This window comes from Microcebus murinus, chromosome 14 (genome assembly GCF_040939455.1).
Source record: "Microcebus murinus isolate Inina chromosome 14, M.murinus_Inina_mat1.0, whole genome shotgun sequence".
Taxonomy (NCBI): domain Eukaryota; kingdom Metazoa; phylum Chordata; class Mammalia; order Primates; family Cheirogaleidae; genus Microcebus; species Microcebus murinus.
The window spans coordinates 28,793,009-28,820,453 of NC_134117.1; the positions used below are offsets into that span (position 1 = coordinate 28,793,009).

General features: G+C 37.4%; 1 protein-coding gene across 7 annotated transcripts in view; it reads right to left on the reverse strand.

Annotated features, from left to right (window-relative positions):
* The window catches only part of LCOR (ligand dependent nuclear receptor corepressor), a 135,075-nt gene that overhangs the window by 94,762 nt on the left and 12,868 nt on the right, over nt 1–27,445 (reverse strand). For 3 of the 7 annotated variants that reach the window (XM_020280606.2, XM_012767351.2, XM_076009900.1), the window contains exon 3: nt 16,949–17,085. The exons of the other annotated variants lie outside the window; for them this stretch is intronic. In XM_020280606.2, coding sequence (XP_020136195.1) covers nt 16,949–16,997 — 49 coding nt within the window. In that variant the 5' untranslated portion in view covers nt 16,998–17,085. The remainder of the gene's footprint in view (nt 1–16,948; nt 17,086–27,445) is intronic. 7 annotated transcript variants of the gene reach the window in all.

Sequence of the window (27,445 nt, forward strand, 5' to 3'; positions counted from 1 at the left end):
CAGGGTCTCCCTCTTGCTCAGGCTGGTTTTGAACTCCTGACCTCGAGCAATCCGGCCGCCTGAGCCTCCTAGAGTGCTAGGATTACAGGCGTGAGCCACCACCGCGCCCGGCCTACTCTGATTCTTAAAAATGAAATGAAATATCAACTGACACAACTTGGATTAATCTCAAAGGCTTGCTGAGTAAAGCCAGTTTCGAATTTTACATACTGTATGATTCCATTTATATGACAATCTCAAAAGAAAACTATAGTGACAAAGACCAGAGGTTGCCCAAGGTTGAGGGAGAGGTAATTAGAAAAAAATAGCACAGGGAATTTTGGCAGGTGATGGAACTATTCAGTATTTTAGTTGTGTTAGGTACACCAATTTATGCATGTGGCAAAATTCTTAGAATTATCCAAAAATAGTCAATTTACTATATCGTATCTTAAAAGATAAAATTTTGCTACAAAAAAATCCACTGGTCTATTTTGCACTTGGAAAGGATTCTTGGTCAATGCTTTGTTTGTATTATACCATCATCTATTGATCATGTGGAATGCATTCATTTGCTGAGTTATGTTATGTTCCAAATGGTGACATATTTCATTGTCAGAAATTCTTCCAAGTAAAATGGTGTTCTATAAGAAAAGTAGCTAGGTTAGATTATAACTTAATTGCACAAGCACTTTTATGCATATTTCCCATTCCACGGCACAGAATATTAAGAAGATGTGCACTCAAGGCTGACCAGTAAAAGTAATTTTTTTAACTGCCTCATGGTAGAAATTCTTAGGTAAATATTTTACTGTGCATATTATACTATGAGTGCACAGCAATGAAAGAATACAATGACTACTATAATAGTTTGGTTCCACTGCCTTGAGCTGTACACCAACAATTTTACCCAGCATCACTCTTGTAATGTAAGTACAAATATCAACACAGTGCAAAAGGCAAATGACATCTTAATATAATTATCAGAATAGTTTTGAGCTTGCAGATCCCTTTAAGAGTTTCAGGAACCACCATGGGCCTGTGGTCCACACTTTTGAGAACCTGCATGATCTAATCAATCCATCTTTGTCACAATTTTCTTGGTGGATTTATTAAAGTTAGAATTAATAGTTACATTTTCAGCATACTGTAGCATTTCTCTATTCTCAGTTTGCTAAGAATATAAAGTTATATGATTAGAGGGGGGAGGTGGAGCACAGGCAGTGACACAAGTGATGGAGAGCTGAGCAGCTGTAAACACAGATGAAGCTTCCTTCATTCACTCACCACTGACCTCCTGCTGTGTGGCTGCCCCCATCAACCTTCCTCAGATTCATGGAAGACAATTTTTAAAGCAGGGGGCGTGTAGCTCTTCAGCCCAGTGTCTAATAGGCCACAGACCAGGGTTTGGGGTCTGTAGCTGTAAAGCACTGCATTTCCCTAAGTTAATTATGTACTGAAACCAAAATAATATAATATTTTTGAAGGATGTTTACCCAAAAAGCCTATAAATACACAAAAATTTCCAACTGAACAGTGATAGGTTTATAGGTGAGAATCAAACTATTCAGGAAGTATGTAAAGATAACTTAAAAGTCCTGTTCCTAAAAATATCCAGATATAATGGATAAAATTTGTGTAAGTCCACATAACATACAAGTCCCTCACCCTTTGACACACATCAAACTAAACTCAAAAGGTAGGTAGGAAAAGCCTCAAGTGCCAGAAAATGAAGGAGAATCTGGAGGACGGAGCTGAGGGTGTGCTCACATTCTAAGTAGATAATGATTAATATGTGTGTAACCCAGGAACTTGGGCTTTAACACTCACACAGGGACAGAAGAGAGGCCATAAGAATTGAAACTGAGACTCTTGCATAAAAGGTAGGATCCTAGAATAATGACACTCAAAAGTGTGGTCCACTGCATCTGGTAGCTTGTTCCCTAAAAATGTAAATTCTTGAACCCCAACCAAGACCTAATCAATCAGAACTTTTGGAAATGGAGCTCAGGAATCTTAGTTCTAACAAGCTTTCCAAGTGATCTTATGCTTACTAAAAGTTTGAGAAGTGCTGTCCCAGAGACACTGCACCCTCAGGTGCAGAAAGGATTGACTGGGAGGGAAAAATCCATCCACTGGCAAAGGAGGTTTTTGTCTTCCTAGGTACAGAGAAAGGAGGAGAGTTCCACTGGAAAAACCAAACCCCTTCCTTGTGTCTTCCATAAGTTTGGAATCCAGAGATACACTACTTTAGCAGTTTCCAAACATGCTGGTCCCAGATCACTTTACACCCTTAAAAATTATTAAAAACCTTAAAGGGCTTTTGTTTATGTAAGTTATATAGCTATTGATATTTGCTGTATTTGAAATTATATTACAAAACTTTAAAACCCAAGTAAACAGAAGACTCACATTCAATTAGCTGTCAGTGATGGTACCATTACATCCCTTAACCTCTGGAAAACTTCACTAATGAGAGGAATGAAGAGTGAAAGGCAAATTAACATCTTAGTATTATTATAAAAATAGTTTTGATCTTCTGGACCTTCAGAAGTCCATAGACCACACTTTGAGAACCCCTGCATTATCTGGATTGTTTAAGAATACCCTAACTATAAAATTAACATAAAGATGGTCCTCTAGGATACTGAAGTGGGTGGAGGAGAGAAAAAAACAAGCCCTCTCACCTTTAAAAACCAAAACTGTAAAACTTAAAACAATTTATCATGAGCAATAACAAGCAAACAGAAGGATTAAAGCCCCAAGAACTTGAAATGTTATATATCATAATTATATAAATTATGTATAAATACTACAAATGAGGTAAATTATATATACATAATATTAATATATTAAACATTTGAAATATGATATATAGTAACCATATAATATATTATGTGAACTGTATGTATATCACTGTTAAAAAAAGACCCTGTATTTCTTAACCTTTAAGAAACTCCCACTCTTGATTTAGCCATTCCACTAAGTATACATATATCAACACATGTTGTATATGCCATAAATATACGCAATTTTTGTCAGTTAAAATAATTATTTTTTTAAAAAAAGAAACTATCACTCAAGAGAAAGAGAAGGCAAATGACAGACTGGGATATTTGCAAAAGACACATCTGATAAAGGACTGTTATCCAGGCCGGGTCTGTCATCCTAGCTCTCTGGGAGGCCGAGGCGGGTGGATTGCTCAAGGTCAGGAGTTCAAAACCAGCCTGAAAAAGAGTGAGACCCCCATCTCTACTATAAATCGAAATAAATTAATTGGCCAACTAATTTATATAGAAAAAATTACCCGGGCATGGTAGCGCATGCCTGAGGCAGCAGGATTGCTTGAGCCCAGGAGTTTGAGGTTGCTGTGAGCTAGGCTGACACCACGGCACTCACTCTAGCCTGGGCAACAAGGTGAGACTCTGTCTCAAAAATTAAAAACAAAAAAAAGGACTGTTATCCAAAATACACAAAGAATTCCTAAAATTGAAGAATATGAAAACAAACAACCTGATTAAAAATAATTAAAAGACCTTTATAGACACCTCACCAAAAACGACATAAAGAATGCAAGTAAACATGAAAGTTCAATATCATATGCCAGAAGGGAATCGCAAATTAAAACAATGAGATATAATACCTCTATTAGAATGGCCAAAATCCATTCTGACAACACTGACAGCAACAAATGCTGGTGAGGATGTGGGCCAAGAGAAACTCTCACTTGTTGGGAATGCAAAATGGTACAGCTACTTGGGAAGATAGTTTGTCAGTTTCTTACAAAATTAAACATATTCTTACCACATGATCCAGAAATCACACCTCTTGGTACTTATTCAAATAAATTTAAAACATGTTCACATAAAGATAAGTGTTTACAGGAGCTTTATTCATCATTGCCAAAATGTGGAAGCAACCATGTCCTTTAATAGGTGAATGGATAAACTGCAATACATCCAGACAATGGAATATTATTCATTGTTAAAAAGAAATGATCTATCAAGCCATAAAAAGAAATGGAGGAAACTTAAATGCATATTTCTAAGTGAAAAAAGCCAACCTGAAAAGGCTACATACTATCTTATTCTAACTATATAAATTTCTGGAAAAGACAAAACTATGGAGACAATAAAAAGATCAGTGGTTGCCAAGAGTTAGGCAGGAGGGAGGAATGAACAGGCAGAGCACAGAGGATTTTCAGGGTAATGAAACTATTCTGTATGACACTACAATGGTGGATTCATGTATCAAAAACCATAGCATGTACAAGAATGAACCCTAATATAAATTATGGACTTTGGATGACAATGATGTGTCAATGTAGGTTCATCAAGTATAACAAATGTGCCCTTGTGGTGTGGGGATATTGACAGTCGGGGAGGCTGTGCATGTGAGTGGGCAGGGCATATACAGGAACACTGTAAATTTTCTACTCAATTTTGCTTGTGAAACTAAAATTGCTCTAAAGTTTATGGGCTGGGTGTGGTAGCTCACACCTGTAATCCCAGCACCTTGAGTGGCCAGGGTAGGAGGATTGCTTGAGGCCAGGAGTTTAAGATGGGAGAGAAGGAGGAACATTAGCTAGGTGTGGTGGCACATGGCTGTAGTCCCAGCTACTTAGGAAGCTGAAGGAAGAGGTCTGCTTGAGCCCAGGCATTTGAGGTTGCTATGAGCTAGGCTGAAGCCACAGTACTCACTCTAGCCTGGGCAACAAAGTGAGACTCTGTCTCAAAAAAAAAAGGAATTTTGTTACCTTCTATTAACTGAGACATCAAAGAAATCTGCAAGGCCAGGCATGGTGGCTCATGCCTGTAATCCTAGCACTCTGGAAGGCCGAGGCGGGCCAATGGTTTGAACTCAGGAGACCAGCCTGAGCAAGAGCGAGACCCCATCTCTACTCAAAATAGAAAGAAATTAATTGGCCAACTAAAAATATATACAAAAAATTAGCCAGGTATGGTGGCACATGCCTACAGTCCCAGCTACCTGGGAGGCTGAGGCAGTAGGATCGCTTGAGCCCAGGAGTTTGAGGTTGCAGTGAGCTAGGCTGACGCCACAGCACTCTAGCTTGGGCAACAGAGTTAGACTCTGCCTTATAAAAAGAAAAAAAAGAAATCTGCAAAAATGCAAAAACTATGCCCCTTTTCTCACTTAATTTTTTTTGGGCAGTGATAATGATTTTCATTAAGATGTTAACACATTGACTGCCATGCTAGAAAAAAAAAAAAATTCCCCCTGGGTCCAGTGTTTTATTATGAAAATAGAATAAAAACTTCAAAAACAATCCTTTCTAATTGAATGAAAAATCTGTTGCTTATTATTTTCTGTGCATGAGTTATATGCAACTTGAAAAACAGCTCATGAGGCTCGTGAGAGTTACACATACTAAACGAGGCTCAAGGCTCAAAACTAGTGAGTTAAATACAACTCGAATGACAGTTAATGTGTTAACATATTAAGAGGGTGATTGTTATCTTCAAATAAATTATTAATACAATAGCTCTACGAGGAACCCAATAATTTTTAAGGGGTCCTGAGAACAAAAAGTTTGAAAACTGCTTCTACATGGCCTCAATACAGAAATGAACAGAAACTGAAGCAACAAGGAGCCAGAAGCCAGCACACCAAATAAAAATAATTAATCAATGCTATCCAAAGAAGAGATACATTTCTTTGAGAAAAATTGAATTACCAAACATTGAAAAGTGCTAAAACAATGGAAGACAGACTAGATGGCTTTTAAGAGGATATTTCCATCATAACAATCTGCAAAATATCATGGTCCCACAGATACCGGTTAATAGTCTCAGCTCAAACTACATTGCTTCACACTGCAACAGTAGACTTTGTATCTGCCGTATACCCTACTCATAAAGAAACAGCATATGTAAATATCAATATCATTATCATTTACATTACATTAAATTATATTAAATATATTAAAATAATAGCAGCTAACATTTCCTAAACTGTATTCTAAAACTTGACACTTGTTATTTTATGTAATCTGCACAATAATCCTGAGATAGGTATTATTACTATCTCCAATTTACAGAATCAGATAATGAGACCAAACAGCTACCGAAGAGAAGCTGGGATTCAAATCTAAGTACTCTCCTCTCCATAGACAAACCTTTTCCATAAAAAGTCAGACAATAAATATCCATGAATTCAGGATACTAATTTCATCCTGCCATTATAAAGTTTCCCATCACCTTTCACCTAATAATAATTTTAGCATATACTGATAATCTGCCTGGATTCATTATTACATTATGGGCACAAAATGGTACTCATACTTTTGTTCTTCTTCATTTATTAACTGAAATTCTTCAATAAACAAGCTTTGCACCATCAACTATTTGGTTACTTTGTGTTATATTTTGTGGATGACAGGCAGGATAAATGCTTCATTCTCCCATTTACAAATTTTCTGAAAAGTGAGTTAACATCCTTGTGATCAATATGCTATTGATCATCCAATGGTGATCAATATGCTATTTTTGTTTTTAAAGTATCATTATGAACTCCTGAATTTTTACTGATTTGATATGGTTCGACCCATTGCAATCATTATTTTTTTATTTAAATTTTCCACCTTAGGTCAATGGGAGCAACTTTGAGATGGCCCCTCGGTCTTTTTGATGCTTCGACTTAGCCAACACAATTAGGCAAAAGATTTTACAGAATAGAGAACACAGAAATAAAACCATATAGCTATGACCAACTGATCTTTGACGAAGCAGACAAAAACATACACTGAGGAAAAGACACCCTATTCAATAAATGGTGCTGAGAAAAGTGGACAGCCACATGCAGAAGAATGAAACAGGACCCCTATCTCTTACCATATAATAATACAAAAATTAATTCAAGATGGATTAAAGACTTAAATGTAAGGCATGAAATCACAATTCTAGAAGAAAACATAGGAAAACTCTTCTAGACATAGGCCTACATAAAGAATTTATGACCCCAAAGGCAAATATAACAACAACAACAAAAATAAATAAATGGGACCTAATTAACTTAAAAAGCTTCTGCAAAGCAAAGGAAGTAATCAACAGAGTAAACAGGCAACCTACAGAATGGGAGAAAATATTTGCAAACTATACATCCAACAAAGGACTAATATCCAGAATCTACAAAGAACTCAAACGAATCAGCAAGAAAGCAAACCAACCCATCAAAAAGTGGGCAAAAGACATGAACAGAATTTTTCCAAAAGTAGACAAATGCCCAATACATAAAAGAATGTTCAACATCACTAATCATCGGGTAAATGCAAATTAAAACCACAATGAGATACCACCTTAGCCCTGTCAGAATGGCCATTATTAAAAAGTCAAAAGCAACGGTTGCTGGCATGGATGCAGAGAAAAGGAACACTTATATACTGTTGGTGGAACTGCAACCTAGTAAAAAGCCCTACTGAAAACAGTATGGAGATTCCTCAAAAAGCTAACAGTAGACCTACCAATTGATCTGGTAATCCCACTACTGGGTACCTACCCAAGGGGAATAAAATCATTTTATTAAAAAGATACCTGTACTCAAGCGCTTATCATAGCATAATTCACAACTACAAAATATGGAATCAATCTAAGTGCCCATCAGATCATGAGTGGATAAAGAAAAGGTGGTGTATATACATACCATGGAGCACTACTCAGCCATAAACAGGAATGAAATACTGTCTTTCGTAGCAACTTGGATGGAACTAGAGACCATTATCCTAAGTATCTCTGGAATGGAAAAACGAACACATTTTCACTAGTAAGTGGGAGCTAAATGATTGGTACAAATGGGCACAAAGAGGTGTAAGGGACATTAGAAACTAAGAAGGGGGGAGGCTGTGAGGGAGGAAGGGTACCCACTTACCTATTGGGTACAATGAACACTGTCTTGACGAGGGGCACACTGAAAGCCCTGAGTTCAGCATTATATAGTGTGTCCATGTAGCAAACATTTGTACCCCTATAATATTTTTAAATAAAAAAAAAACTAAGATTTTACCTTGCTGTTTAAATGTTTAATTCTTCAATTATAATTAAGATTGAATAATTTTATATGCTTATTCATCTCTTACAATTCTTTGTGAATTGACTATTCATTTCATTGTCCATATTTTCTAACGGACTGTTAATTCTTTTTGTTTTCTGAATATTAAGAGTTCATTATGGCAGAAAGTTATGTATTAATTAAAGCTGCAATCTTTTTTCTCTATCTGCTTTTTGGCTTTTTGTCAAGTAAAATATTTAATTTTTAAATAAAACAATCATTCTCTTTATAACTTCTGAATTTGGATAATTTAAGGGCCTTTCCCATTTCAATATATGCTATCCTTTGAATGCATTCCTCAAATTTCATGTGTTGAAAACTTAATTCCCAAATTCTTAATGTAGATGGTATTTGGAGGCAGGGCTTCTGGAAGGTAATTAAGGATTAGATAAGGTCATGAGAGTGAAGCCCCCCACAATGGAACTGCTGGCTTTATTAAAAGAGGGAGACTTTAGCTGGCACATTCCTGTCCTCTTATGTGATGCCCTCCAACATCTGGTGAGGGCAGCAAGAAGGCCCTCACCAGTTGTGACCCCTGGACTTCCCACACTCCCTAACTGTAAGAACTAAAATTTCTGTTCTTTACAAATTATCTAGTCTTAGGTATTCTGTTATAGCAATAGATAATGGACTAAGACAATGACAGAAAGTAAAATTGTCCATGCTGCTTCTATTACTTATTATTATTTTTTTTAAAAAAAATGTTTAAGTCTCTAATGCAGCTAGGCATAATTAGCTATTTGTAAGTCTATCCTTTACCACTAGAATCTGGGATCTTCAAAAGCAAGATCTTACTAATTTTGTGCCTTGTGCCTGCGTTTTCAAACACATGGTTTGAGGAAGGCAGTGGTAGTAATGAATAATCATAAATTTTGTTTTCTCTGCTCTTAAACTAGGGCAACTCAGTCCTACTGAACTGTACTTATTGCAGGAAAAAGGGTAGCAGTGAGGTGGAGGAGAAAACACCTCTACATGTTCTACTTTATGCTAGATATTACATATGCACTTCTCTGGCATCTCACAGTGATTTTAAAAGGTGAGGGGTTGAGGGTACAGAAAATTATGGGAATTCAGTTTCTAAGAAATGATGTCTGAATAGAGTCTCAAAACACAAATAGGTATTAAGTAGTAAAAGAGACTGATGAAGAATACTATAGTCACAGGGTACAGAATGTGCACAGGTAAGAAAATAAGAGTACATGATCTATTTGCAGAATTACAAGCAATTGATTATGACTGCCTAAGTCAGTTCTTGGCATATAAAGTACTATACAAATGTTAGTTATCATTATTCCGATTTTGGGACAAGCAGATAAAATGGTAAGCAGTAAACTAAACTATGCCTGTAAAGCCATGTTAAAGTCTGGATTTTATCCTGAAGATTATAGGGAGCCACTTAATGATTTCTGACAGGATAATGGCATGAAGTTTAGAAAAATTACACTGGTAGGGTAGGTAAAAGACTGGAAGGAATACAGATAACACAAGAAACAGAATCTTTAATGATGGTGTATACAGAAGTGATAAAAACTTATAAAATAGGAGAATCTACAAACATTTGCAAGCATACTGATCGCTACTAAAGCTACCAAGTGTCTAAGAGTTTCATAGCACATGAGATACACAGGCTTAATAGTAAATATTTATGGACTACCTCTGATGCTTTCCTTTTTAGTACAATGGAATTTTTAACCAGTAAATTAGATCATTTTCAGCAAAATTCTTTCAGGGTCATGAAATGTCCCATGCCCTCTTTCCACAAGCCAGAGAAGTTAGAGAAAGCTCATGAATGTCTCCCAGTCAACCAAAAGACTGGTTTTCTAAAGACTCCATGATGCACACCCTTTAATCCTGGAAGAATATCTTAGTCACTGTTCACCAAAGAATACCAAGACACTTATTTAGCACTGAATCCATTTAAATATAGAATCAATTTTATACAACTATAGGAATTAGGATTAAAGAACAGAATACAAATTTCATAAATGTAGACAGCATAAAACTAAAATAATTAACAAAGCAATTCAGGGGAAAGGTGATTAAATGTCAGAATGGTAATTTCCAGAGCACAAGCACTGTCTAAAACTGAAAGTTTTAAAAATCACAATGATCATGTTTTTTCACTCATAATTTTTTCCCATAAACTCAAAGGAGGCTTTTAGAAACTAATTATAGTATTTCTTGTTGTGAATGAACATTTATTTCAAGGTAGGAATGGCTTCAATTTCCCTTTCTGCTAAATTCAAATAGAATTAAAGTTAATATTTAAAAATACAAACAGCATATATAATGGAACTCATTTTTACTAAATGATTTCTATGCTTCTAACCATCTATTCCTCCACCCACCCTTTTAACCCTCTGCTCACCCGTTTATCTGTATCTATGCAGTGAAAGTTGTCTATAATGTTAACAATGTAGTTATTTTTGCATATGGGATTGGTGGTGATTCTTTGCTCTCATCTACTACTACCCTATAGTAGTTGGTTTTAATAAAAACCTTTTAAAAACAATCTCATTTGAAATCACATAAATATTTATCTAGCCACAAGCAGCTATATAAGAACATTATTCTACTGTGGTTCTAAAACACTAAGGCTATTACTATTATAGGGAGAATTAATTGATAGTCTTTATCTTCACTATAATTTGTCAGTTATGGTTTTATGTTAATTTAGCTTGGTCTTTAGAAGTAATTTTCCTTCTTTATTTGCAAATAGCATTGCCTCTGTACCTTGCTAATATCCTCATTCAGGTCAATTCTCATTCTGATTGTTTGGAAACTTTTAAAATCTCATGGTAACAAAGGCTAAACTATGGCTACTGACACTGATGATACTCTGGTCAGGCTTCTGAAATTTCTGCAGGTTCAGCAACACTTTTTACTGACACTGCAGTAATGATGTGAGCTACATGTGCCTTGACAACAGAGTTCACACCTAACTCCAGCTATGTGGACCATCAGACATGGCTGTTTATGTAGGCATAGTTGCACACGAATTAGCTACAGATTGTGGGACTTCTGGAGGGCAAGCTACATAGTTGAGGAGCAGTTCTCATCTCAGGTGTCTTACTGGTCAGAGGGACTGCTTCCATACAGCATGCACTACTTGGGTCCACCTGGGACTTAACCAAAAGTGACAAAATTTCCTGGGGAGGAGGAGATGAGCTGAGGACCAGAATTCTATCTGCATCACCACAGAGTGGCAGATATTTTGACTTTGGAAGGTTACCAAGTTGGTTTGCTTGTTGTTTTATAAGATATATCTCCTAAAAAGCTGCTTTTCTTTTCTGTCCACAGTATTATTTCATGGTTCAATAATGAATCTAGGGGGGCCCAGCATGGTGGCTCATGCCTATAACCCTAGCACTCTGGGAGGCCAAGGCAGCCGGATCGCTCAAGGTCAGGAGTTTGAGACCAGTCTGAGCAAGAGCGAGACCCCATCTCTACTCAAAATAGAATGAAATTAATTGGCCAACTAAAAATGTATAGAAAAAATTAGCCGGACATGGTAGTGCATGCCTGTAGTCTCAGCTACTCAGGAGGCTAAGGCAGGAGGATTGCTTGAGCCCAGGAGTTTGAGGTTGCAGTGAGCTAGGCTGACGCCACGGCACTCTAGCTCAGGCAACACAGTGAGACTCTGTCTCAAAGAAGAAAAAAAAATAATGAATCTAGTACTATACCAATCTCCTTAGAAAAGGTATAAATAAAACAATCTTTTTTTATTCTCTTAAAAAAAATTCTAGTGACTGATAAACTCCATGTCATAGCAGTCCCCCCACAAACAACTATTTCTAACTTTGCATTTTGTTGAAGAGCAAATGTCTTAATGTCTTAAACATAGCTAACAATTTTTTAAATAACTGCTTTTATTTGAGGTCACACCTGTGGTAAGTACCTGTCTCTATTTCTTAAGACAAGTACCTCAGACCTTTTTTCCTTCTGAAATATCTCTGATGGCAAAGCAAAAGATAAGCATGTGCCTGCTGATTCTGGGGTATAGTCTGTAACAGCTCAGTGCAAGCATGAAAACATTTTGGAAGATCCTAGAAATATGTTAAATTTTGCATTCAATTACATATTTTGCTGCAGTATCTTTAAAAATATTCTGAATTATTAGCTATAGCATGAAATTGACAGTCTAGAAAAATAAACTATAACTTCATTAAGACCCTCCCTGAACACTATTCATATACTCCTAGGATTATACCTCTGAAAAGCATGGTGTTCCTCTATCTTTGATTGCACTGAAACCACGTGGCCTAAAAGCAGCTGCAGTGTTTCCCAGTCTTGATCTTGGCCCACATCTACTCACTGTTGTGTATTTCAGAGGCTCAGTATACTCTAAGAGAACAAATTATTACTGACTGATATACTATCAGTTGTAAAGGTTTGTCTTCCATCCTAGGATTTTTTTTTTTTCCTGAGTCAGAGTCTCACTCTGTTGCCTGAGCTAGAGTGCCATGGCATCAACCTAAGCTCACAGCAACCTCAAACTTCTGGGCTCAAGCAATCCTCCTGCCTCAGCCTCTCATAGTAGTAGTTAAACTTTATGGTTAGGAGTTAAGGCTCTGGAGTTACATCCTGCCTAGATTTAAATGAGCCCCACCATTCACAGCTGAAGATTAATGATGAGTAGTATAGATAAGTCTATATCCTCATGAAGCTTACAGACCAGAATCACCAGATTATCTGCTTAAGAACTGAAACACTAATTTATATTTATTTAAAAATTTATCTTGGCTGGGCGTGGTGACTCATACCTGTAATCCTAGCACTCTGGGAGGCCAAGGCAGGAGGATTGCTTGAGCTCAGGAGTTCGAGACCAGCCTGAGCAATATCGAGAATCCATCTCTACTAAAAATAGAAATTAGCTGGACAACTAAAAATATATAGAAAAAGTAGCCGTCCATGGTCGCACATGCCTGTAGTCCCAGCTACTCAGGAGGCTGAGGCAGTAGGATTGCTTGAGCCCAGGAGTTTGAGGTTGCTGTGAGTTAGGCTGACGCCATGGCACTCTAGCCTGGGCCACAGAAAGAGACTCTGTCTCTTAAAATAAATAAATAAATAAATAAATAAATAAATAAATAAATAAATAAATAAATAAATAAATAAATAAATAAATATCTGCCTACCAAGTACTTCTTCTTGAACACCCACTGTGTGCGAGACACTAATCTATTTGCTAGCAAAAGAACAGAACAGAACAGTACATGCTATATAATTCCTTTTATGTAAATCCAGAAGCAGGCAAAACTAATTTATAGCAATAGGAATCAGTTATTGTGACAGTGGGGGAGCGGCTGGAAAAGGGGATTAGCAAACTTTCTATGAAGCTAGAAATGACCAATGTCTTGTTTTGGGTGCAAGTCACAGGGGTGAATACAACTGTCATAACTTAAGACATTTTAACTAATCATATTTTAATTATATTTCAATTTTAAAAAGGGAGTTAAAAAAAATCATTCCTATTTGATCTTGGAAAGAAAGGGTAGGAACTGACAGAGTGCCTGCTGAAGAATGCATTTATGCTTCACCAATGGGAGTGACTGTAAAGCTATACATCTACAGAAATATCCAGAGTCTAAGTACAATTATATCTTCTCTTCCCATAACATTTTAGTAATATACTCATCCAGTGTCCCCTGCCCAATTCTCACATATATCAGTTTCCCTAGTTTTGTGAAAAACCAAAGAATATTCCACAGCCAAAACTGAGCCTTTTAAAAGCATATTTAAGCACACCAAGTGGTGAAAAGGAAATATAAATTTTTATATAAACCAGAATCCCAAGTGGGACACCAAGGTCTAATTTTTCTGTCTTCTAAAAATATATGCTGATACCCTGTCTAAAAAATCCTCTCCACCATCCACCTTTGCCCTCCCTCTTTCCCTAATTAGCTGACTCCTACTAATCTTTCACCTCTCAAATTAAAATTTTTTCTCAGAAATTTTTCTCATTTTCTATTATTGTAATCCCAACCCCCCCCCACACACACACAATTATAGCCATGCACTGATTAACCATGGGGATGAATTCTGAGAAACGTGTCCTTAGGCAATTTCGTCACTGTGTGAAAATCAGGGTATACTTATACAAACCTAGATGGCAACAGCCTACCACACACGTAGGCTATATGGTACATAGCCAATTGCTCCTAGGCTACAAATCTGTACATCATGTTACTGTACTGACTACTGCAGGCAAATGTTACACAATGCTATGTATTTGAGCATCTAAACATAACCTAAACATAGAAAAGGTGCAACAAAAATACAGTATTATAATATTATGGGGTATCACCATCATGTATGTTGTCCACTGTTGCCCAAAATGTTGTTATGAGATGCATGACTGTACAGACACACAGAGAACAATGTTTTTCAGAGCTCTTATCTATTTCCTCATGTGATTAATGTCCCTGTTTCTCCTGTTAAGTGTCATGTGAGTCCGAACAGAGTCTGCTTTGCATATTACTGTATCCCTGCATAGTGCTTGGTAGCTAGTATAGATGCTCACAAAACGTCTGGCTCAATGAATAAATTAAAAACGCAATTCAACCAAGCCATCTAAACAAAGATTGTCCCCAAAGCAAACAAGGATTTCTCCTAGTTTGAAAAATCCACTAAAAGCCAATATACCTTTAGTTGCCAGAGAACATTTTAGGTTAGTATCTATGAGTCACTGAGTATCTACTTCCTTGTCAGTCTGGCTCTCAGAATACAGGATTGTCCTCTATGTTTTTAGCTTCTATCCTTTTTTTTTTTTTTTTTTTTTTGAGACAGAGTCTAGCTTTGTTGCCCAGGCTAGAGTAAGTGCCGGGGCGTCAGCCTAGCTCACAGCAACCTCAAATTCCTGGGCTCAAGCGATCCTTCTGCCTTAGCCTCCCAAGTAGCTGGGACTACAGGCATGCGCCACCATGCCTGGCTAATTTTTTCTATATATATTAGTTGGCCAATTAATTTCTTTCTATTTATAGTAGAGACAGTATCTCGCTCTTGCTCAGGCTGGTTTCGAACTCCTGACCTTGAGCAATCCGCCCGCCTCAGCCTCCCAGAGTGCTAGGATTACAGGCATGAGCCACCGCGCCTGGCCTTAGCTTCTATCCTTATTCCTCTACCTACCAGTCCTTTCTTGGTTGGGCACATTAATTAGTGCTCCCTTTAATCTCTTTTGTGTATTTCTTGCTTCCCCGTAGTTTCTAAGATATTGAAGCTAAAGAAATTAAGCAATAATGTTCACAAACCAAGATAGTATTTAATGGCAACATTAGCTGTAGAAACATAACTGCTCAGGGATGGGGATTTCAGATCAGAATGTAAACATATAGTGACTAAAAAGTTCAAAATAGTTCCTCCAACATTTAGTAAACAGAATGCTGACACAGAATGAATAAAATACCAAAAGAACAGATACAATAGGCAGGTTAGAGACAAAAAACAGCATCATGAAAGAAGACATCTAGCATTTTGCAAAACACACTAAATGAAGTAAAACATCTACAGAAATATTATACTAACCAGATAAAGACTACTCTACCAAATGCCCAAGGTAAATACAAGACCAGGCCTTTGCGCAAAATTGGAACAATTTTCTACAATACCTTGAAGCAATTTAAAGAGACTGTAAAACACCAGTCTATGCTTTCTTGAAAAGGGTGGAGCTCAGAAAAACCTAGATGATGATGCTATGGCAATCACATACTTCAGGCTTCTGAAAGCAGTAACAATGTAACTGAACTTTCAGAACTGATTCTCAGAGAAATCAGAAAATTCATGAGATGGAAAAAGAGGGTCCAGAAGTCAGTCTTTCTAAAACAATCCTCCCCTATTAACACACTGACTGTCACACCAGAAAAAAAAATTTTTTTCCCTTGGGGTCGTGGTGTTTTATTACAAAAACAGAATAAAAACTTCAAAAACAAAATGATCCCTTCGAATTTAATGAAAAATTTGTTATTTTTTATTGTTTTCTGTGCATGAGATATATGCAACTTGAAAAAATAGTTCACATGGCTCCCAAGGTAAAGAGATGGGTGAGTTAAGTATGCTTCACAAGGCCCCATGCTCAAAACTAGAGTGAGTTAAATACAACTCACATGGCAGTTAATGTTAAAACACTACTACTACTTTTATCACTGGCAATGTATCATAATCATCATTGTAGGAAGTCATTTCAAGATGAACTATAAACAGCAATGTCCTTAAAAATAAGATGCTCAACCTTACTCACAAAGCAAATGCTAATGAAAACTATACTGAGAATTTACCTACAGCAAAAATCCAAAGATCACATACAATACTGTATGGGTAAAGTTGTGAGGACACAGACATTCTCCTAATTGGTACTATTCTACAATGGTGGAAAGACTACAAAAACCGTATCACCATGTACAAAGCAATTTGGCAATATCTAGCAAAATTAAAAATACATTTTACCCTTTAACTCAGCAATCCCATTTCTGGGAATGTATCCTACAGATTCCAGCACATATACAAAACAACTTAGGTATATTATCGCTGCTGCACAGTTAGAGATCAGTAAAGAGTGGATACACAGTTCACCAATAACCACCTAGTTAAATATATTACAGTACACCAACACAATGGAATACAACACAGTGGTGAAAAAGAATGAGACAACACTACTGAAATGGAAAGATATATTAAGTGAAAAAAGCAAGTTGCAAAACAAGGTATTTTATATGCTATCGTTGCATGTAAGAAAGGGATAAAATTAGAAAAATTATTAATTCCTGCTTTTATTTTTCTAAAGAAACACTGAAAGAATACATAATAAAAAAGGTTACAAGAGGACAGTGTCTGGGTAGATGGGGCAAGGGTAGAAGACCTCTTTGCAGGCTTTTTAAATTGAAAAACAATTACTAAATTTTTAAAAAGGTACCTGAGATATTGTGGAATGTTATTTGGTCCTCGACACTGTTTCCTGGCATAGAACTCCTAAAATCCTCAGAGTTGTCTTTTTGTATGCTAATGAGTTGATTGATGTCTGGTGGCCTCAAGGAAGCTTCAGGATGGGGGCTGGTCACCAGAAAGAACAAAGCTCAATTAGACAGTTGGGACTTTTAGCCTCACTCCCCCAACCTTTAGGGAAAGGAGAGGGGTTGAAGTTGATCACCAATGGCCAATGGTTTAATCAATCATGCCTACATAATTAAGCCTCTATAAAACCCAAACAGACTGGGTTTGTAGAGCTTCCTGATAGCTGAACACCTGGAGGTTCCTGGAGGGTGGCATGTGTGTGCCCAAGGAGAATATGGAAGTTCCACGCCCTTCCCCCATACCTCACCCTATGCATTTCTCATTTCTATCCTTTGTTAATAACCTTTATAATAAACTGTTAAGCATAAGTGTTTCCCTGAGTTCTGTCAGCTGCTCTAGCAAATTACTGAACCCAAAGAGGGAGTCACAGGAACTTCAACTTGAAGCTGATAGGCCAAAAGTTCTGAAAGCTCAGACCTGCAACTAGTGTGTGAAGTAGGGGGCATTCCTGGGGACTGAGCCCACAACCTCTAGGCTATCTCTAGGTAGATAATGTCAGAATAGAATTAGAGCACACCCAGCTAGTGTTCGCTGCTGAAGTGACTGATTGCTTGTTGGTGGGGGAACCCTCCCACACACATTTGGTCACAAAAGTCTTCGATGTTGATGATTGTTGTTGTGTAGCATGAGAATGGAGGAAAAACAGTTCTTGTTTTTCCACAGTATCACTGTCAAAAACATTTACAAACAAAAAAATTGGACTGCATTCATCATTACTAATTTAAGATATGACATTCTCTTAACTTACTGTCCCTGTTTCATTTTAGTGAATTTGCGGGGGGAGTATGTATACTTAAGAGAATTTACATCAGTTCCCCCGATATCTGTTTTTCTAATAGTCTTAAATTCCTCAAACATGAATCTTCACACCACAAAGGTTTTGAGCAAGAATTACAGTACATAAAAAATATCCACTTCCTGTAAGTTAGAAACTAGGATATTCATAAGATTTTTTTTTAATTTCAGCCAATCTTGAAAGTGTTATCCAACTCAATTTGCAGAAAATGAACAAGAACCCAGAAATACTGTTCAAGCTACTTAAGTTTTTGCTTAGTCTCACCAAAATGCAAATTGTTTCCACCTCCATAGCCAGTTGTCCCAGACATACTCTTTTATACTCAGGCTATTGTCACATATTTACAATGCGCATTTCACTTTAATTATTTCTACTTTTGGTTTTCACACAAAACTGTGCTATTCAGGACTCAAACACGTTAAGAAATGTTTAGTTGTTCATCAACTAGGAACAAAGCTTCAGCTAAACTGTAACTACAGACTCTAAAATGTAGAGTTCAATAAAGACAATCAATCACAAAACAACATCACATTATTATGGGAAGAAAAAATTTAAAAGATATCTACTGGGAAAATTCGTGGTCAGCATTTTATTTCAAAAGGGTAGAGACTAGGCGGAGCATGGTGGCTCACGCCTATAATCCTAGCACTCTGGAAAGCCGAGGAAGGAGGATCACTCAAGGTCAGGAGTTCAAAACCAGGCTGAGCAAGAGCAAGACCCCATCTCTACTAAAAATAGAAAGAAATTAATTGGCCAACTAAAAATATATAGAAAAAATTAGCTGGACATGGTGATGCATGCCTGTAGTCCCAGCTACTCGGAGGCTGAGGCAGGAGGATTGCTTGAGCCCAGGAGTTTGAGGTTGCTGTGAGCTAGGCTGATGCCACGGCACTCTGGCCAGGGCAAGAGTGAGACTCTGTCTCAAAAAAAAAAAAAAGAGTAGACTAAATAAAAAATTAAATTTTAGTATGTAGCAAATACGGTATTAGCTTCCTAGGACTATGTAACCTATTACCGCAAACTGAGTAGCTGACTAAAAATAACAGAAATGCACTCTCTTCCAATTTGGGAAGCTTGAAGTCAGAAATCAAGGTAATGGCCAGGGCCATGCTCCCTACAAAGGCTCTAGGGAAGAATCTTTACTTACCTCTTCCTAGTCTCTAGTGGTTGCCAGCAATCCTCAGCATTACTTGGCTTGTGGCAGTGTATCTTTAATCTCTGACATCATCTTCCCTCTGTGTCTGTATCCAAATTTCCCACTTCTTATAAGATACTTGTTATTGGATTTGGGGCCACCCTACTCCAGTATAACTTCATCTTAATTATATTAAAGACCCTATATAGGCCGGGCGCAGTGGCTAATGCCTGTAATCCTAGCACTCTGGGAGGCTGAGGCCGGCATTTGAGCTCAGGAGTTCGAGACTGGCCTGAGCACGACCAAGACCCTGTCTATACTATAAATAGAAAGAAATTACTTGGACAGCTAAAAATATATAGAAAAAATTAGCTGGGCATGGTGGCGCATGCCTGTAGTCCCAGCTACTTGGGAGGCTGAGGCAGTAAGATTGCTTGAGCCCAGAAGTTTGAGGTTGCAGTGAGCTAGGCTGATGCCACGGCACTCTAGCCCAGGCAACAAAGTGAGACTCTGACTCACACACACAAAATAAAGTACCCCCAAATTGTATCTGAAAATGTACAGTTCCTTTTTCTCATATTAATTGTGTTTTCCTAGTAACTTGTGTCACAATTAATAGAACACTACCTCTTACTCAATTTTACTCGTTTACTTTGTAATATTTTAAAGTTCTGTTTTCTACCTTTCTACAAATATTTTCTGAGCAATCACTATGTGCCAATCACTTTGCCAAGTACTTGAAATACAATTAAAAACATAATATGGTTGCTGACTTCAAGGGTCTTAAACACCAGAAGAGAGAGTCAAGAGAAAGAAAGGGGAGGTAAGAAACATGTAAAAAAGAGTGTGCTATATTTTGTGGTTAGAGGACTTGAGCGTTTAGGGAGTGGAGACTGGACAGTACATATAGACAGAGGTAAGACTAAAGCAGGCTGGAATCAGGTATCTTGGAGGGTCCTGCATGCTGATTAAAATAACCTTATTCAAATGCTTGTGGTTTTCTAACCACTGTGCCCAAGAATGACTTGAGACATTTGTTAAAAACAGATTCCCATGCCTCACCAAGATCTAGGGTAGAGCCCCAAATTTGGATTTTTTACAAATATATCAGTGGTATTGTTCAAGTGGTACATTGAAACAGTGCTTTAGGTGGGTATTTTTCTAAAATTTTCCTAATAGTCCTAGGGATAAGAGGGAGGATGTTGGGGAATATTCACTTTCAAAACAGCCTCGATTTTCATTGTTCTACAAGTGACAAGATCACCAGCTGAAAGAGTAGGAGTTAATCATAGCTGCTAAAGAACCACTGTAGTAAACTGCAGGGAACTACCTGGAATATACAAAAGAATTCAGCTGAGTTTGGACACCATAAATCTGTAATAGCAACCACATTGCTGTTTATCTACCTGTAAAATTAAAATAACATCTACCTAGTAAGATTATTATGAAGATTAAATTACATGTAATAACAGATGAAAAACATGGGGAAATGGCATACTAGAACTGAAGACTTCAACATATTGAAGTAACACAGAGGTACAAAGGGTGGCTTTGGGAATGCATGTCTTTTCCTTTTATTTCAATAAAACACTATTTAAATTCTTCAATTGACTTAAATCATGTTTGTGGGTTGACCTGGTATCATAATCAATAATTACAACACTGTCTCTTTGTCTAAAATGGTTTGTGAAATGGAAATAACCAAAATTAAAATGAACTCTGCAACACCCAAATGTGTCCCATATGTATACATATATACAGATGCACACACCTATATAACTATATTAGTATCTTAGTATTCGTATGTAACTAAAGAATTCACTAAAAAATAAGAGAATGCCTTGATGTGGTGAGTCTATTTTTTCTGCTTACTAAATTCAGTAAATTCTTCCCACGTGTTTCCTACTATTCTTTACTGACACATTATTATCCCAAGCAAATAAACCTTCCCTATTTCTATAAAGGCCAGGGAATTTGTGGTTTTTTCACGCTGTGAACCTGTAATAACCTATTTCTTTTCTGTCCCCCTTACAGAGGTATAATCCTTCTAGGAAAAAAAGTGTTAAAAACACGTTAGTCAAAACTTTTCAGCCAGGCGTGGTGGCTCACACCTGTAATCCTAGCACTCTAGGAGCCCAAGGCGGGAGGATTGCTTGAGGCCAGGAGTTCGAGACTAGCCTGAACAAAAGTGAGACCCCATCTCTACTCAAAATAGAAAGAAATTAATTGGCCAACTAAAAATGCATAGAAAAAATTAGCCAGACATGGTAGTGCGTGCCTGTAGTCTCAGCTACTAAGGAGGCTGAGGCAGGATTGTTTGAGCCCAGGAGTTTGAGGTTGCAGTGAGCTATGCTGACGCCACGGCACTCTAGACAGGGAAACAGAGTGAGACTCTGTCTTAAAAAAAAAACACCAAAACTTTTCGTTGCAAGTGATAAAAACCCAACATAATGGGCTTCAATAAAAAGTGCAGTTATTGGATCAAGGTGGTTTTTTAGAGCTCCCTTCATGCTGGATCTGAGCACACAGAAATATTTCTTTTCTCATCTATCATTCTGCCTGTGTCACATAGAGGCAATATAGCTTCACTCACTGGCAAGCTTTCCCCACATGGTGGCTGCTTCCTGCCTATAGGCTATTAGCCTAACTACCCCAGAGAAAAGAAATCTCTTTCCCAAGAACTCCACCACCCAAAGTCTTAGAGCTGATCCCTGAACCACTCACACACAGTAGTGACCAATGGCTAGTCTTAGGAGTAAGTCAGCCTCATCCCAATCATATGGGATTCAAGAATGCTCCCTAAAGGACAATCAAGATGCTACTAACACAAGGAGGGAAAATATCCTGGGAAGGTAAAAATGATATTCAGTACAGAAAACATGATAAAACACATGCAATTTTTCCCCAAAATAAGGGGAACAAAATTAAGGGGGAAAATTTAGACTTGTTAGAAAGTCCTGGTTTCAAATCAACAGTTCTATTACATTTGTGAATTATTTAATTATACTAGCCTCTGTTCCTTTATAAACAAAAAAGGGTATCATGCTCTATGTAGATTAAATGAGAAAAATGTCTGTTTTGCATATATTAGGTGCTTGATGAACCACCTATTGTCATGAACATGATGAAAACTGATGCTATCTGATGTAGAATGTAAATGGCCCTGATTCTTCATCCCTCCACATATCTAGGCCCTTTGCCAATCAGGCAAGGAAAATGCAGCCTTCTGATTTCAAGACTGTTCTTTTTTAAAGAACAAAGGAGGATAAGAAAAGTGTCACCTTTCTCTGCTGCATCCTTTCAATAGAAGAATTTATTTTTGTAAAATTTGGATTCAAAGGCCGCACTTAAGGACCTAGAAGGCCACATGTGGCCTTAAGGCTGCAGGTTCCCCACTATGTCTGCTTACTTTGTGCACTTTTATCATACCGTAACAGGCCCAAGCTAACCCGCTGAAGATGAAAACCACGGAACAGAGCGTAGATGTCCCAGTTACCCCTACTTAGGTCAATGCACTGCAGTCAACTCAGCTGACATAGAGCAAGTCCAGCCAAAATCAGAAGAGCTGCCTAGCCAACACACAGCTGACTACATGAGCAAGCTCAGCCTGGATCAGCTGAACCCCAGACTCCAGAGTTCAATAAATGTTTCCAGTTATATGTCACTAAGGTTTTGTGACTGTTTCATATACAGCATTTTTGTGACAACATGTAACTGAAACATCATCTTACAATGTTAGGTTGATAAAAGAAAGTATCATTTTTATTCTTCCTTTTATGATGTCAAAAAGTGACAGATTAAAAAAAAGCTTATTCCTATTACCATTACAAATTTACTATCCAAACATATTTTTTAAATTGTTAGAAATGGAAAAACTAATGTTTAACTTCAATACAGTTTGTATGTTTTATTTTTTTTTTTTTTTGCATATGTACCTGAAGGGCAAGTTTGTATGTTTTAAATTTGAAGTTCATGAATAGACAAAAACAAGAAGAGACAAAACTATATTTTCAAAATAAAATTGTTTTCTGGAAGTAATATAAACAATGATGTAAATACAGCCAAAATATTCACTAAAAAAGACTTTACTGAACATCTTTCATTATGGAATTCTGTCTCTAGCTAATTTCATTCTCTTAATTATCACCACCAATGTTTATATACTTCTGAAGTCATCCTTATCTCCATGGGCTTCTGAAGAAGTCATTTTCCCCAGAATAAAATAGACATACAAGTTGAGTATTCTTTATCAGAAATGCTTGGAACCAGAAGTATTTCAATGTTTAATTTTTTTCAGATTTTGTACATATGCATATGCATAATGAAATACTTTCACTTATGTTTCATATACACCTTGTACACACAGCCTGAAGGTAACTTTATGTAGTTTTAAAATTTTTGTGCATGAAACAGTTTTTGTACACTGAAGCATCAGAAAACAAAGGTGTCACTATCTTAGCCACTCATGTGGGTAATCTGTGGTTGTTTGCCATCAGCATCATTCCTGACTCTAAATTTATATGCCCTCGATAGGTAATCATTTTCTTACACTTATGCACACATAAGTACTTAACAGTAAAAAACAAGACATGCAATACGGTACAAAAAATAATGTGTTCAGGATAACTAAGCAGCATAGTAGTATCACCAGAGTATCAGTATCAGATGTTAAACAGCAGCAGCAAGCAACACAGGTTTTCAGTTTCTACCTAGAATGCTGTGTTTTGATTAAAAGGCTACTGTACACTGTACTTTATTTTTAGGGGTGACAAGAAACATCAAAAGCAGTTGAGAGACCAGGAAGCGGGATGAAGAGGCATTCTGTTATATGACTTTTTAAAATGTTCCTTCCAGAGACATCTGCTCCACTAACATTTTTTTTTCTTAGAAGTTTCTCTCTGATTTTATAAAATGACACGATTTCATCATGTGGTCCCAGGCACTTTTCCACAGTGTTAACCATGTCATCTTCATCATCACTATTATCTCAATCACCTTGATTCAGAATCATTTCGGCTATCTCAGCATCCAGTCAATGAATGAACTGGAGTCTCATTATCAACGTTAAAAACGTCAGTATCTACTTCTACCTTGTTGAGATGGAAGATATATTTTTTGCATTTGTAAGGAGGTCATACATCATTTTTCACTTGACATACAAAATCCTTCAAAGTCACCACCTTGTTCATCATCACTGAAACAGAGTCACAGGCCAGAGATTGTGCCAGGTACCTACAATTGTGTTTTTAGTCAATGCCTGAAGCACTGGCAACAGCATAAAGGGTATCCTTCATACTAAACTCCTTCTGAAAACCTTCCAGACCCACACCTCTGTGCAATACTGCTAGCATGCTGTTTTAAAAAGTGTTTTTATTTAATTTTTTTTGAGACAAGGTCTCATTCTGTTGCCCCGGCTACAGTGCAGTGACATCATCATAGTTCACAGTAACCTCAAACTTCTCGGCTAAAGCGATCCTCCCACCTCAGCCTCCAAGTAGCTGGGACTATAGGTGAATACCACCTCAGCTAATTTTTTTTTCCCTACTTTTTGCAGAGAAGGGGGTCTCACTGTGTTGCTCACGCTAGTCTCGAACTCCTGGCCTCAAGCAATCCTCCCGCCTCAGCCTCCCAAAATGCTAGGATTAAAAGTGTGAGCCACCACACTCAACATTTTTTATATTTACTCTTCATTGATCTAAGCATACTCTGGTCAAATGGCTGATTAATGAAGTCACATTTGAGGAAAAGTACATGGCATAAACATGATTTTTGATGAGAATTTTAGCTAGACAATGAGCAAAACAGTTGTTAAGGAATAACAAAATCTTGCAGTCATCATCCAGTCCAGCTTCCCTGCAGTGAGCATGAGCCCCTGGCACAAAATGTTTGCCGTAACCAATCAGAAAAGATGTCTCTGGTGATTCATGCCTTTTTGTTAGTATAATGGACTGCTAAGAAATTCATCATTCCTGGGAAACAGTGAGGACACAAGCTTTCGCCTATCACATCAAGTTTACACTTAGTTATAACTGCTGGATTAGCACATACCAGCACAGTTATTCTGTCCTTGGCATCCTTAATTCTTGCAGGGGCTGTCTCGTCAGCTACAGTTAGTATTTTCCTGGGGCAGTAACACCATAACAGTGATGTGTCATCAGCATTACAGACTTGTTCTGGCATCAGATTTTCATCAGCAATGACCTTGGCAAACCTGTCAAAGAATTTCTCTGCTACTTTGAACAGCAGATGCTTTATCCCCACAAATCTTTAAAAATGTAATAACAGATCCCTTCTTAAATTTCTGCAACTAGCCTGAACATTCATGGTTCCCTTCAATTTTCAGTTCATTGTGCTAGATCTGTTTCATGATCTGCATACCATTAAGTGGCATGTGTTCACTACGACATTGATGCATCTGCTCTTTCAGTACATGATCGAGATCTTTATTTATTTATTTATTTATTTTTGCTTTATGTACTGTTTTTCTACTTTTCATTAACTTCTGTTCATCACTTTCCGTACAGAACTTCAACAAAGTTTATCCTTCTGTTTCTGCAGGTCATATACAGTGGTCATTGCAACACCACACTCTTCTTCTGTGAGATGTTTCTTACACGTACTTAACATTACTGTCCAGGTTTTCCAACAGCTTGATTTTCTGTGCTCTAAACATAAATGCTTTTTGTTATTCTTACTGCTTTTACCCCAGAGGTACCTGCAGGCCTTTCTGACATTTTCAACAATACCTTTACGCCGAGTAATGCATGTAGATCTTGTGGCTCCATGTGGGGCATTGTGGGAGACCTGCCACTGGACCATCTGGCTTGCACACATGTGGTCTTACTACCCTTTGTGGGCATGCTTGTGATGGGGGTGGAAGGGAATCTGGGAATGCACAGAAAAGAGATGTATCTCAGCAAAAGTAGGCTGAGGAATCTTTTTTCCCTTGGGGACTCTTAAACTATGTTGTACACCTGCGTTTTGACTGCAACCCGTCACATTAGGTCAGGTATGCTCAACCTGTATACATTTATTTTTAAATATTAATTCAGTTTATTTCTTAATTTGATGTAGTTCCAAACATAGATAAATTTATTTTATATGCACAAAAAGAAAAATATAAATATAGAGATATATTATAAACATAGAGAAGGAAGATGAATGGAAAGCTGTAACGTACAAATGCTAACCATTCTTGAAACAACATTCCTGGCAGAATCCTAGGGTACATTATTGGACCAAACATCTGAAGATCCTATATATTCTGCCATCTGAGGACAGCCTTTCAGCATCTAGTTTTAAAAGTGTTATTATTTTAAAATCTAAAATCAAATATAATAGCAACAGTATTATTACTGTCATTGCTTATATTTCTGTTCTTGAGTCACAGAATTCAAATATTGGCAGCCGCATAGTTTGACAACAAAGCCTTCCTGTTTCTTTCTTTTTTTTTTTTTTTTTGAGACAGTGTCACTCTGTTGCCTGGGCTAGAGTGCCATGACATCAGCCTAGCTCACAGCAACCTCAAACCCTTGAACTCAAGCGATCCTCCTGCCTCAGCCTCCCGAGTAGCTGAGACTATAGGCATGCGCCACCATGCCCTGCTAATTTTTTCTATATATTTTTAGTTGACCAATTAATTTCTATTTTTAGAAGAGACCGGGTCTCACTCTTGTGCTCAGGCTGGTTTTGAACTTCTGACCTTGAGTGATCCATCCGCCTTGGCCTGCCAGCATGTTAAGCCACTGGGCCTGGCCACCTTCCTGTTTCTTAATACGGCTTTTATTCATTACCTTTTTTTCTAGTTGTAACTGAATATACATTCATATTCCTCAAAATAGTTGATTTCATATGGATCATTTATTAAAGAATAACTGACAATATGGACTGGCTGACTTAGGTACAGTAATTAGTGAAGGTACTTTTTACCTAAACATCTTCATATATTAATAGCTTTAATAAATAATTTGTACCAAGTAATATCTGAGGGATAATATATAAACATTTATTAATCACTTAAAAAGAACCAACCTGGCCGGGCGCGGTGGCTCATGCCTGTAATCCTAGCACTCTGGGAGGCCGAGGTGGGCAGGCTGCTCGAGGTCAGGAGTTTGAAACCAGCCTGAACAAGAGCGAGACCCCGTCTCAACTATAAATAGAAAGAAATTAACTGGCCAACTAATATATATAGAAAAAATTAGCCAGGCATGGTGGCGCATGCCTGTAGTCCCAGCTACTCGGGAGGCTGAGGCAGGAGGATCGCTTGAGCCCAGAAGTTTGAGGTTGCTGTGAGCTAGGCTGACGCCATGGCACTCCCTCTAGCCTGGGCAACAAAGTGAGACTCTGTCTCAAAAAAAGAAAAGAACAACTTTCCATTTTCTCCAAAGTACTGTTAAAGTCTTCAGAAA